Raw genomic sequence first — 13,853 nt, forward strand, 5'->3', positions numbered from 1 at the left:
GCCCCATTTGACCTGTTTCCTGGCTCAACTGATAGAGACCATTATCAGTAGGGTGTGAACTTCACCTATACGAACTAAGTCAATGACTGCAGGCCTGTCCATTGTCCTTAACAGCAGGGAGCAAAGCCTACTTTAGTCTGGTGACTGACTGTCTTCAGGGAGGATGTCTGTAAGCATCTGACCTCCCCCCACAAACAAAATGTTGTGTATACATATAAGAGAATACTACTTCTTCATAAAGGGAATGGAGTCCTGATGAATGAATGAACATGAAGAACCTTTAAAACATTCTGAACAAAATAGATCACCAAAAGGCAGTTACAGTATGAGCTCATATATGTTTGAAGGAGTACCAGAAAATAAAATAATAAACATTGATATGCACATTAAGACATTGGTTGAACTCTCAAGGGTTAAAATGTATGAAGTTTATTCTCCTTTTGTCAAGCAATTTCTACAGACAAAACATCCACATGATGTAAGCTACCAAAGAAGAATGTATGGGACAGATGCATCTTAAATCATTACATCACAGACATTTCATAATGGTTCATGTTCACAATGAGAAATTTGCAATAAAGGAAAGCAGATTCAGTAACAAGAAACATAAGTTAATTTTTGCTGTCTATGAAATTCACCTCCCATAGTGTTTCCTCAAGCTAAGAAGAAATCTACGGTATCACACAGGTCAAGATGCTATATACACATATTAGACACTAGAAAATTTCAGGTTTCTAAGCAGTTGCAACATAATTTAAACAAGTAAAATTTGTATTTAAAAAAGACCTTAGTGAATTGCCTTCAGTAAATGGAGATCATTTCTACAGACCATTAGCAATTTTTAGCAACATAAAGGGGAAAAAAGTAAAGTTCTGAAAACACATAAACAATTACTTTAAGCCTGGATAATTATCTGCTTATTTCATTAAACCAACTCTCAAGTTTTAACCTACTTTTACTGTCTTTTTTTTTCTTTTTCCCATAAAATAAAGCAGTAAGTTTTGCATCTTTGCTGTCTCCAATAAGAGGATTAATAAAGTTTCAAGCTACGGCACACAGTGAGTGCGAAGATCATTTCAGGATTATGTAGTAGCAGAATAGAAGAAGCCACTTAGGCAAAGTATTAAGAATTAAAGTTGTTTAAGAGTCCTATTTAAACAGCAAAGGCAATGGGGAAACACGTCTTTACTCACCACTATGGAGCTATATCCTCATTTTCCCCAATTCTATGACTAATTTGCCTAACCCACTAATATTTCATCAGCTTCAAAGACAGTTTTATACTTCCTGTTGCCAGTGTCCCTGCGGGTGATCTATTGCTGCGGACACAAGTGGTGTCCCAGTCCTTCGTAGAACTGAAAACTCCCACTGATGTCACACCGGGCTTTGTGAAAAGAAAGAATCTACTTACTAAACAATTGTAAGCAGTTGCCATTCCAGGCACACCTGCATTAAAAACATACACACTCTAGAAATGTAAAGCAAACCGAGGAGAGAAAATAGTACAAACATTTTACCACAATTAATTTTCCTCCCTTCTTCCCCATTTGTCATAGATTACACAGCAAATGTCAAACTGTGGTTGTCACCTGGATACAACTTAAGGCCAACTCATGTCTTCAAGAGGCATTTTATTGAGGGTGACACAAATGACTGAAGGCAGGATTTGACTCAAGAGATGTTGATCTTTTCTCTTTTAGTAACAAGCATTTGATGGTTGAGAGGGTGTACTGGATGACCTTGTAGCCTTTTGTTCCCTCGTGTGACAATTGCTTCAAGGCACAAAAGATTATAAACAGTGGACAGGACATAATATTCTGAATTAAGAATTTCAAGGTTCCACAGCACATTTCATTTCTAGTTCAAGTATACTAAACAGAAGAAGAAGGAAAAAAAATTAACTACCCTCAAAAAAGTTGTTCTTTTTCATCTGAATTTCCCTGCAGTTGACTTAATTTTTAAGTATTTAAAACCCCATTTTGTTGATTTAGACATAATTATAAATTTGATTATTTTGATTGATGTAGGTTCTCACTAAATATTGTACTAAATCTTTCTAATCAATCCATAGTACTAATAGTGTGGGGTTTTATTTTGTTGGTTTTTTTTAGGGGGGGCAGCAAACAATATCATTTGGGTCAACCAAATAAATTAAAATGATCTAGGATATAAATCTTAAAAGGTAAGCTGTAAATTTAAACAGGGGTTAAATGCAGTGTATTGTAAAACTTAGTCAACCATTCTCTAACAGGGCCTTAGGCATCTCCAACCCAAATGACAGTGTTTCCCTTCTCCACTTCAGTGATCTCACAGTTTAACTTATTGAGTCGTCCATCTAGGATAAAGAGAGAATCCTTGGAGGGGGTCATCAGGTACTGACCAAACAAGCCACTGTCCTGGATTTGCCTGTTCTTCTGATTCCAAGGCCATTCTTCTACCTTGAGTGGTTCCTTCAGGCTCTTTATCATCTTAACTTTTCCAGAGGCAAGCTCGACAAAGAGCACATCAGTCTGTGTGCTAGAGCTACCATAGATGTTGTACTGGTTGGCCTCAGTAAAGGATGGCTGAAACGCTATATCAGATATGTGCAAATTTGTGTGAATATCAATGGCTTCCAGGATTTCTCCTCTGATGGTGATGTACTGGATCCTCACCAGACCTTTCACATCATTAATGCTGACAAGATAGTGTCCGTCTGGAGAGACATATGGAGTGCCAGTGACATCCCTATTGTATCCAATGACCGAGTCAGTTACACCATCCACCAGGAGCTGTGGCGGCATTGCTCCAGTGCTATCAGGCTTGCAGCCAATGAAGTAATATCCTCCCAGGTGGGTATAGGCCAGGGAGTGAGGAATGCACTTATAGTCCTTCAAGCTGATTGTTTTGATGTACGACATGGTTTCAAGATCAATTTTTTGTAATGCAGCTTCATCTTTATGAAGAATAAATCCAAACCTGCAAAGAGGAAAAACAAAGTTAGACAGGAGAGCAAAGAGTGATGACCATGAGAGAATGCATGTGGACAGATATTCATCAGCCTGTGCAGCAATGCATGTCATAAGCATGTTAGAATTCAACTGTAAACCGTACTGACTCCTCTTCTCTCTAGGTCATTCCTTCATTATTGCCAAGCAATTATAACACACGTTGTAGAAAGCAGAATCATTAAAAACAATGTATCTAGTTAATTGGAACAACAGATTTTGTTTTTTACACAGAAGAGCAAAAAAATGTAAATATGATTTTGATACTTTCTGATAATGTAAAGCTTACTTAACTGCTAATAAATCCAGCAAGGATAAAAGGCTTAAATGTTGATTGAACTCACTCACTTTGTTTATTTGTTATATGGTCTTAACACCATCAAATTTATCTGACAAATGCCACCACTTAGATAATTATCGAAATGCCTCTCATTTATTTTATACAAAAGGAACACCTTAATAGATGCATATTTGTGTGTGTCTGTGTGTAGTGTTGTTTTCTAATACATTTCTTCAATGGGGTTTCAAAAAAGCCTCTAAAAGCACCCATTGTCCTTTAAATGAATTTTTAATTAATCTTTTGAAATGTCCTTATAATTATGACATACAAGAATTATAGTTATCTTACATTGATCCATGAAAGTAATGATTTATAGAATTATTCAATTGTACAAGCCCCCAATCAAAGGATTTCATTTTTTTTTAAGTCTGTTAGAACCAACTACTTCTTTCAAGTTTCAACCATCACTCTGACATCCTCAGGAAGTCAACTATACTGTTTTCTCTGGATTCGTTTTCTGCAGTTCAGTGATTTCTAGGAGCTTATTATTCTCTTCCAAACTAGATGTAAATCATCTTTGGTCATTATTTTCAGTTCATCCATTCCATTTTATACTTTATATATCTGATTTATTTTTGGCCTGTGGGAATTTTCATTGAACTGTGTAGTGGATCATCAATAAGTCATTTAAAACTAAGAGGGAAAATGTGTATTATATATATTACTGTACTTTTTAAATAATTGCTTTTGTGCTGTTGGTGGTCTCTGTCCCTCTTTCTAATATTCTTTCTCTTAGTCGGTGATTTAAAAAAATATCCTAAATATTGCCTACATTATTAGAAGCCCTGTGGTGTAGTGGTTCCACATTGGGCTGTGATCTGCATGGTCAGCAGTTCAAAATCACTAGCAGCTCCATGTTAGATAGACTCGGCTTTCTACTCCCATGAACAGTTCCCATCTTGGAAAATCACAGGGGGTCACTATCAATCAGCATTGATTCAATGGCAACAAATCATTTTGGAGAACGTATATAGTTTAAAACACTGTCGCCTAAAATTGGTGATTTAGAAGCAAAAATAAGTCAATCAAATAAAATAAGTAAAATAGGATGATCTGAACAAAATTATATTAGAATTGAATATTGACTAATAAAAGTAAAATGGACTTTTGGCTAGGTTTATTTAATAGCACTGATTAAAATATTCTATAATATATCTAAAAACTCCATAAATATAAATATCAATGGTATCTCATTCTGGTCATAAAATGAGAAAATTAAAATATCTTGTTTTATTTAAATAAAGCAAAACAAACAAATAACCTGAAGATAGCTAATTGTGTATTTCATTGGGAATGTATAATTTCCAGTACGCTCATTCCTGCACGCATAAATATTTATGCAAACTTGGCTGTTTACATATATACTTTAAAACTATGATGCCTACAGGTTAAACATCATGAAAACATAAGGTCCATACTGTGGCCATTCTGCTTTGCCTCAGTTTGGTTAGACCAAGACTCTCAGTGGTGTGTTATATGGCCTGACCAAGACTCTCAGTGGTGTGTTATGGCCTGAAATGACATGATGGAAACACAGTTGTTTCCATCTGTTTCCACAGTTGGAAAATCAGTTGTATTAAGATTAGTGTGGAATGCACCCTTACTGAGGTTAGAGTTCTTATTCAATTAATTAATGGATGTTCCCCTGGAAACACAGAGAATCCAGGGCTGATGATCCCTTCAGGAGCAGTGGTGTGTGTGGCGATACTGGGAGGGTGAAGGGAGGCTGGGTGGGAAAGGGGGAACTGATTACAAGGACCTGATTACTGTGACCTCCTCCCTGGGGGACGGACAACAGAAAAATGGGTGAAGAGCAATGTTGCACAGTACAAGATATGACAAAATAATAATTTATAACTTATCAAACGTTTATAAAGGAGTGGGGAGTGGAGAGGGAGGGAAAAATTGAGGAGCTGATGCCAGGGTCTTAGGTGGAGAGCCAATGTTTTGAGAATGGTGAGGGCCATGAATGTACAAATTTGCTTTACACAATTGATGTATGTATGGATTGTGATAAGAGTTGCATGAGCCCTAATAAAATGATTTATAAATAAATAAATAAAGTTCCCTTGGAGTGCAGTTTGCTTCCAATCTAAAGACATTCTGTGGGCAATCCTGCTTGTCTTTTGCTGGGCCTGAATCTGACTTACTCACTGGTCTTTAATTCTTTGGACTTGAGTCAACAGCCTTCAATATCACCTGCCAATTCTGGAAGTCATCAGTGGCTGCCGTTTGACCTGCCAACCATAGATTCCTCTTCCTTTATTGTCACCACCTAGTGATGTCAAACTTGGATTCATCAACCCCCACAAGTACTCAAGTAAGGAGAAGCCTCCAGTCTGACACCTGACCCATGGACTCGAAAGCTGCCTGGACTAGCCCATCCACAACTGTGTGAGACATTTCTTGATGAAATTGTATATGTGTGTGTGTATATATATATATAGTATGTATACATACTGTCTCTTCTATATATGTGTACATATATACATGTATACATATATATATAGAAGAGCCATTTTATTAAGAATATTTGTTTTTATAAAAATGTATTTATAAAGATATATATAGAGAGAGAGCGAGAAAGAACATTTTAATATGTATATAGTACCCCCCTCAAAAAACAAACAGAAAAAGCTTTGCTAGGTGGAGCTTTCATAGTATGCATTTTTCCCAATAGGCAGGCATTGAGCAACTCACTGGGAGTTAGTGCACCTAGTTGTATTGCCTGGGAAGCTTCTCTTTGGTCACAGTGAATTTTTTCACAGAAGCAGTTTCACTAGAACCTCATTTTTTTGTTATGGCCAATATAAGAGAACAGTATGCGGCTTTGAAATTTTGTTTCCTGCTCCGGAAAAATGCTGCAGAAACTATTGTGATGTTGAGCGCAGCTTACAAGGATAGTGCTGTGGGAACAAACTCAAGTGTACGAGTGGTTTTCTCGTTTCAAAATAGGTGAAATGTCCATTGATGACAAACCTGGTTCTGGATGTAAGCCAACTTCCCAAAGAGACAAAAATGTTGACAAAATACATGCGTTTGTGCCCAAAGACCGAGAGCAGACCATTAAAGAGATGGGAAAGTTACCGTGGCTTGGTGAATTTTAACAGAATATTTGGGAATAAGAAAGGTGCCTGTGAAATTTATTCTTAGGGTTCTGACTGACCAGCACAAAGATCATGGACTAGAAACATGCCATGCTTTGAAAGAACTTCTCAATGGGACCCAGACTTATCCCCACGTCATTACTGATGACAAGACACGGTGCTAGTCTTAGAAGCCCCAAAACAAACATCAAGCAAACAAGCGGAAGATGAAATCCTTACCTCACCTAAAAAAATTTTGTCAAGTGAAATCAAAGATCAAGATGATGCCCATTTGTTCTTTTTAGGTGAAGGCGTTAGTGCATTTGGAGTTCATTCCACTAGGTCAGACTGTTAATCTTTCTATTTAGAGGTTCTGATAAGATTGCCTAACAGGCTTGATTTGTGGTAGACAGGGCACTGTTTTTGCCATCATGACAATGTACCGGCTCATGTAGCCATCTCGGCCCACCAGTTTTGGGCAAAAACAGCTTGCTTCTCTTGCCCCGGGCACCTTACCCACCTGAATTCACTTTCTGCAATTTCTTTTTGTCTCTGTAAATGAAAAGGGGCATGAAAGGACAGCAATTTGATGATATAGAAGAGACGAAGGGAAAAAAAAGAGGTAGGTGCTGTCAGCCATCCAAACAAATGAGTTTGAAAAATGTTTCCAAGAATGGAATCACAGATTTGACAAATGTATTAAGTGTAATGGAGAGTGCTTTGAAGATGATAAGGTTGTTTTGTAAAAAACTGTAAATACAAAACTTTGGAAAAATTCTGAGGTTTTTTTTTTTTTTGGTACATCCTAGTACATATAAGCATCACTGGTTAAGTTTTTCTACTTAACCCATTTAAGACATATATATATCAAACTCAAAATAAAAATAATCTCTTATGCTCATATATCTATTATTATAGAAAATTAAATTTAATTAATGCCCTAAATATAAATCTTTCATAATTAGTAATTGTGAAAAAAGTATGTGTACGTATGCATATTTTATTCAAATTAATAAATATAAATTTCTTTAAGGCATATATTAAGTATAATATATGGTAATTCATAATGTGTACATAAAATTATTGTTTCCATTTTATTACATTACATATATCTGAGACATTGCATTAGAATTTTAGTTATATTTCAATATTTGTGAAGAACTTTTTGTTGTCCCTGAAGAGAGTATGATATATCATAATAAAGGAATTTTAGAAAGAATATTTCTCATGTATCTCAAAATGACTTCACTGTTTCTGCCTTATTTTATTTGTACTAGTCTAAAACATTTGTTTGTGTCCTCCCAGTAAACATAGCCCATATTATACTTCCTCTGCATAAAAATATAGTCCTCTTTCCAATGATAGAAAGAAGCATTCAGATTCTTAGAAATTATTTCTATTTCCTTTAATGTTTTAATGTCTGAAACAAGAGCAGGCTTCCACTGATTTTAATCCTCCTGGAAAACTAAAGCATTAAAGAACTCAAACTGACAAATCTGTCCCATGATATTTTATTCAGTATTAAAGGTATTGAACAAATTCTAAGTATCCCTGTCAGACTGGTCCTAATAATTAATTAACTACATCTGTTGTAAAGAGATACTTTTCCATTATTACAAAATCATTAAGGATATGTAGGCATGTAGACATGAGTGTTTAATCATTATTTCTGGTATAAATTATGATGTCAGCTAGTATCATTTTTTTCTCCTGCTTTACATTTTACTTGTGCTCAGAGGCATCTCTGCGCTAGACACATTTAATAAAAGCCATAAGCCAATCAGTGTTTGGCATTTCAGTTTTCCTTTTAACCTTGAATCTTCTAGTCCCTTCGGGCAATGATTATTGAATGCTAATGAGGACGAATGAGAGGAGATCTCTGTAACTATTCCTGAACTTTTTAACTATGACTTTGAAAAATGTAGTCAAGCTTTCTGCTGTACAATTCAGCCTCTTTCCAAAGTATTCAGTTTAAAAAAAATGATCTGGTTTAAAAATGCAGATGCTCTGGGAGGGGTGATAAAATTACATCCATGTTGGCATCGATGCTGCATGCTACTCTGGGATTAAGATCCAGCTACATGAGAATGAGGCACAAGCAGATATATGAGAATGCCTTAAATTTTTCACTCCTGATTTATTGGGTAGGCAGTAGCGTCTGTAATTCAAAATTTCCCACTAGTGCAGATTGATCTTCGGAATTGTCCCACTGTTCATTAGTCTCTGATTAATATTTACGAGGTTCTCAACTTTCATGCCTGCTTAGTATAATAAAATTCTGCACAGCACTGGGACTAACTCAGTTTGCCTAATAGTTGCCAGAATGTGTAGCGAAAGATGCAAACTACAAAAAATTAGAGCACTGACACTTTTTATGGTGAAATTAATTCAACAAAGAAAGTGTGGCCTTCATGCATGGCATTGCGAAGATTTATTGGTTATTGTTAAAAGAGTAAGAGTACTGTTTTATCCCCCCTCAATTTACTCTCTTTTCTGAATGTTATTATGCTAGATAATTATAACACTTATGAACTAGTTGAACTATAATTGCTGTTCTTATGTTGGAAGCTGAGGTCATGAAATGTTTTATACTCTGAGGACTTGTTATTTTGGGTAAAGCAAGGCATAGGTTTCCAAACTTATTTGACCTATAACCCCCTTTTCCGGGAGGGGTGGGGGATTTAAAAAAAACACCTCCCCAGGCAATTAAAAACATTTGTATTGCGACTCATAACCCAGAAGTGGTTAGATGTTGGTTAAATGGCTACCAGTTGGAAACCACCAGCAGCTCTGAGGGAGAAAGACTGGGCTTTCTACTCCCATACAGCAAAGGTCAGGAAAATGCACAGTGGCATCTCTCTGGGTCAGCATCGACTCGATGGCAGTGAGTTTGGTTTATCTGTTTATACAGTCCCATTAGAATGTTCCCCAAAAGGTACTATCACCTACTCCCCAAAACTCTGATAAGGGCTTGCAAACCAGGAAGACTTAATATTATCATCCAGTTTTGCAAGGGAATAGATAAGTGGATTTATGTAAATTCTTTATATCCTAAGAATTTCAATCTCCTGAGTTAGCAAAAGGAACAATAATATGATCTCACTAGAGGATGAGATTAGTATGTGAACATTACCAGGCATAGAGTAAGTTCTCAAAGCATGAAAGTCGTTTCTCTACACCTTAAATTGCATCATTTTCTCACAATGGATCACCAAAATATTTCCCACAGAAACACAGATTATTACTATAATCCATAAATTAGGTCCTCATTCCCCAAAGAAAAAAAATATCAACTTTTCTGTGTAGCAAGTAGCTCCATAAGGTTCAAATAACTATATATCATACTGTTACCAAAGTGTTTCCAGATTTCCCATTTATGAATGTAAGACGTATTACATTAGCAATAGAAATCATGTTTTTACTCTGACCTGTACCAAAAGGATTAATTACTACTCCGCAAGTCATTCCTTTGCTTCATCTCTCACAGTGTTAAGAATGAAGTCAATCTACCTCATTCCACTTCTTGAGAGAAGCTGCTACACTACTTACTGATAGGAGGCAATTATGTATTGGTGAACTTATACTCTGTTCAGATCATGTCATTCAAATGGCTACGTAGTTTATTCGACAATTGTTACTAAAAAAAAATCAAAGACAATTTTGCATCTGATTTCATGACCGTGACATCTAATAATGTTGGGAATTGCAGACAAAAGTTTATGCCATAGCAATTAAAAATGCTTGCAAAGGCGGGGGTGGGGGGGGTGACAAAGAAAGAAAGAACAGGTAGGTAGAATGATGTATAGTTGTGACATCATAAGCGCTGATAAAGAGTAATTTCCCGAAGAACTCTGAGTGCTCTACGTCTGGCTTGTGTTTCCTGCAATGAAGAGGTTGTACTTGTGTAATGAAGAGTTTCCCAGGTTGCTTACTTCAACTGCATCCAAAGATGTCTTGTCACACTGAGTTGCACAAAGCCATCGTACTGTCTTTGGCATCCTGTGTTAGCTGATGTTAGCTCCTTTCTTGTTTCAGATGCAGCATCTTAGAAGTATCGGAAGGCATCTCGTGATTGCAATCAATGCCCCAAATAAATTTGTCCTGGTCAGTGCCTAAAGCAATGCCCTCATATGATCCCATAAAGCCCCAAATTTTAAATGAATGAACCCTGTTGGATATGGAAAACAAACATTCCTTATCTTCTTGTTCTTAATGCACTATCTGCCTGTCCCCAGAGTTCTTAACTGCTCTCTTAGGTAGTTTTTGTTATTGTTGACATTTAATATTTACCAATAAAGTTCAATTTCTATACTAGGTGTTGAAAAGTGGGCAGATACTTCCTCTACAATGTGAATCTTATTCTGCCTCAAAATCATCTTGTTGACATTGCGTTGATTTTTTACAAATTGCAACTTCTTGTGACAGAGCAGAACTGGATCACAGGATTTTCTTGATTATAATCTTTACAGAAGGTCAGTGCCACATCTTTATCTCATGGAGCAGCTGGTTTGAAATACTGACCTTTTAATTAGAAGCCCCGTCCTTAACCCATGGGCTATGAGGGCCATTTCTATCATTTATGGCTCTCCACAGTTCAAATAAGCCACCCCTACCCAACTAACAGATGCAAATGAGATCTAGAAGTGACATTCAATTAATCAGATACTGTATCCTGTTTTAAAAACCAACCCTGCTACAATTCACATGAAAAACAGGCATATTTTCCAAAGCTTTCTGATGTCCCAAGTTTTAGAATACTATATATTGAAATAAAATCCCCAAACACAGGAATTTGAACAGCCCTCAGAATTATTGCTGGGATTTTACTTCAGAAAAATCTATATCCTAAACATATAGTCAATAGTTGTAATATTTTTAAAATAAAAATATGTTATCTACATATTACATATTATCTTCTTGATATAGATGAACATCTGCTTTTTTCTCCCAAATATATGGTATGAAATGATGAAAGAAAATGATATTGAAATCATAATTGTCCTTATTAAAATTTTAATTCAGAAACCCATCCATTCAATTGTGTTACGGCTGACACAGTGAACCATATTTCTGATGTGTGTCACTGTTTATGAATTCCTTTCTATTTTCTATTTTCTATTACCCCAGATTAATACTTATGAACAAAGGTTGAATTCTGTTTCTACCCAAATACCTGAAAATTTGGTTTCCATCTGACTTTACATAAATAGCTCATAAATATACATGCTCTTTTAAGATGTGGTCACAATCATAATTGAGACAAGGGTGATACTATAAAATGTTACAAGTGTTTCTGATGTCCCTCTACAAAGAGAGAAAGGACCGGTTCAGAATACTCTTAATGTTTACAGGAATTTGGAATATCATCATAGTACTTTGAAGGTTCTGTTTTCAAAATAAAGATTTAAAAAGCTGAGAGAAACACAGGATGTCCTCTTAAATGACTTTTATAAGTACATTAGAGAAATTCAAATTAAATATTCAAGCTGCATGACTATTTTCCATAGTTAAAATTTTCTAATTATTCTTAAAATTTTTTTTAAAAGATCAGTTTCTGAATCCCTTCATTTACTGTTATTATATTGTTCTAACAAGTAGAGCTGTATTTTTCTAGGGAAAATCAAGAAAAGGGTACACAATTAAATGATATATTTAGGATATATAGTTGCTTGGTTCACTAGAGAGCAATCTAAAAATCTATCACTTCTAGTGACTAACAAGGAGAAAAGAATATGAAAATGATTAAGAGGTTTGTACACACCACATACACTAGAGGCTTTATATCAACTACTGAAATCCTCTACTTCTTTTTGAAGAGGATAAAAATTTGAGACACAAACAGACATTTAATTTTAAAATAAATTCTGAAAGATTATTTTTGCTAAATTTTTTGGAAATTGTACATATATAGGTAAAAAGAATAACCTCAATTTTGTTATTTGGTTACAATATGTTTTATGAAATTAATATAAGGATCAGAGTGATAAAGAATCAATGGATAAGCACTTAGAAATAGATTTTGAATAAAGAGGTGGAGGAAAGAAATGAATGTAAAACAAAGTCAGTTATAATTTGTCAATCAATCTTCCAAAAATGTTAACAAAATGTCTTTTTAATGCCATTCCAAGAATCCTCAGACTGCCAAATTATCTATTAAGATAAACAGCGAGGTAAGAGGCTTCAAGGACAAGGAAAACTCAAAGAATACACCCTAACACACCCAACCCTGTGGAAAATCCTTTCCGACTCAATGTGGTCAGAAGACAAACATTCATTCACAAAGCACAAGTAGGAGACCCCCAAATAGTGCAACTCTACCAAAAAGCCAATGCACTGAAAACAATTACCAAGGAGCCGTACACACAAATACAGCACACTGATATGAAAGGAGATAGGAAAACACCCTACAGAAAAGGTACAAGGTGACATCAAAGAATCCACGGAAGGTGATAATAACTTTGAATATCAATGGCCACAGCTCATCCATTAAAATACATAGGCTAGTATACTGGCTCAGAAAACATGCAAAAAAAATAATTCACATTCCTTTCAAGTACACACGGCTCATTTTTTAAAATAAACTACATGCTGGGACAAAGATTGAGCCTGAGTAAATACAAATCAATTTTCAGAAATTATTCAGACATCCCTCTCTGACCACCACACCATAAAGCTAGAGATCAACAAAAGGACAACCAGAAAAGCAAGGACAAACAATTGGAGGATGAATAACAATCTTCTGCGACACGAATGGATCCTGGCTCATATTAGAAAAGAAATTAGGAAGGTTCTAGAAATTAATGAGAATACAACGTACCCAAACCTATGCCACACAGCAAAAGCAGTTATCAAAGGTATCTTGATAGCACTAAGCACCGATATGGTAAAAAGAGAGACATGACTGATACGAGATCAAAAAAGCTCCAGCAACAAGAACAGAGTCAACAGAACAACCCCTCCAACAGCAAAAAAAAAAAAAAAAGAATAAAAAAGTAAAAATCAGGGAAGAGTTAAACAAGTGGGAAGATAAGAGAACAATGTAAAAAATCAATTCAGCTGGTTCTTTGAAAGGATCGACGGAAGCAACAGACAGCTGGCAAGCCTAACCAAGGAAAGGAAGGAGCAATTCTCAAGAGCCAGGATGAGGGATGAAGCTGGGGAAATCACAACAGACCCCAACTAGATTAAAAGGATGACCACGAAGTACTATGACAGTCTGTTTCTGATGAAGTCAATAATGTATAAGATATACACAAATACCATATATACTCGTATATAAGCCGAGTTTTTCCAGCACATTTTTATGCAACTTTTGTGGTAAAATTAGGTGCCTTGGCTGATATTTGGCTTGGCTTATACTTGATTATATACGGTACTTGGAAAAACAATTCCTCCCTAGATTATCAGAGATAGAGGTCAAGAACTTCACCAGACCCACAG

The 13,853-nt window shown here is 35.7% G+C and overlaps 1 protein-coding gene across 3 annotated transcripts in view; it reads right to left on the reverse strand.

The window, feature by feature from the left end:
* Positions 1–2,255: 2,255 nt before the first annotated feature.
* The window catches only part of FSTL5 (follistatin like 5), an 812,142-nt gene continuing 800,544 nt past the window's right edge, over positions 2,256–13,853 (reverse strand). For all 3 annotated transcript variants that reach the window (XM_075544741.1, XM_075544740.1, XM_075544739.1), the window contains one exon: positions 2,256–2,958. In XM_075544741.1, the coding sequence (XP_075400856.1) occupies positions 2,256–2,958 (703 nt within the window). The remainder of the gene's footprint in view (positions 2,959–13,853) is intronic.

This window comes from Tenrec ecaudatus, chromosome 3 (assembly GCF_050624435.1).
Source record: "Tenrec ecaudatus isolate mTenEca1 chromosome 3, mTenEca1.hap1, whole genome shotgun sequence".
Classification (NCBI taxonomy): Eukaryota; Metazoa; Chordata; class Mammalia; order Afrosoricida; family Tenrecidae; genus Tenrec; species Tenrec ecaudatus.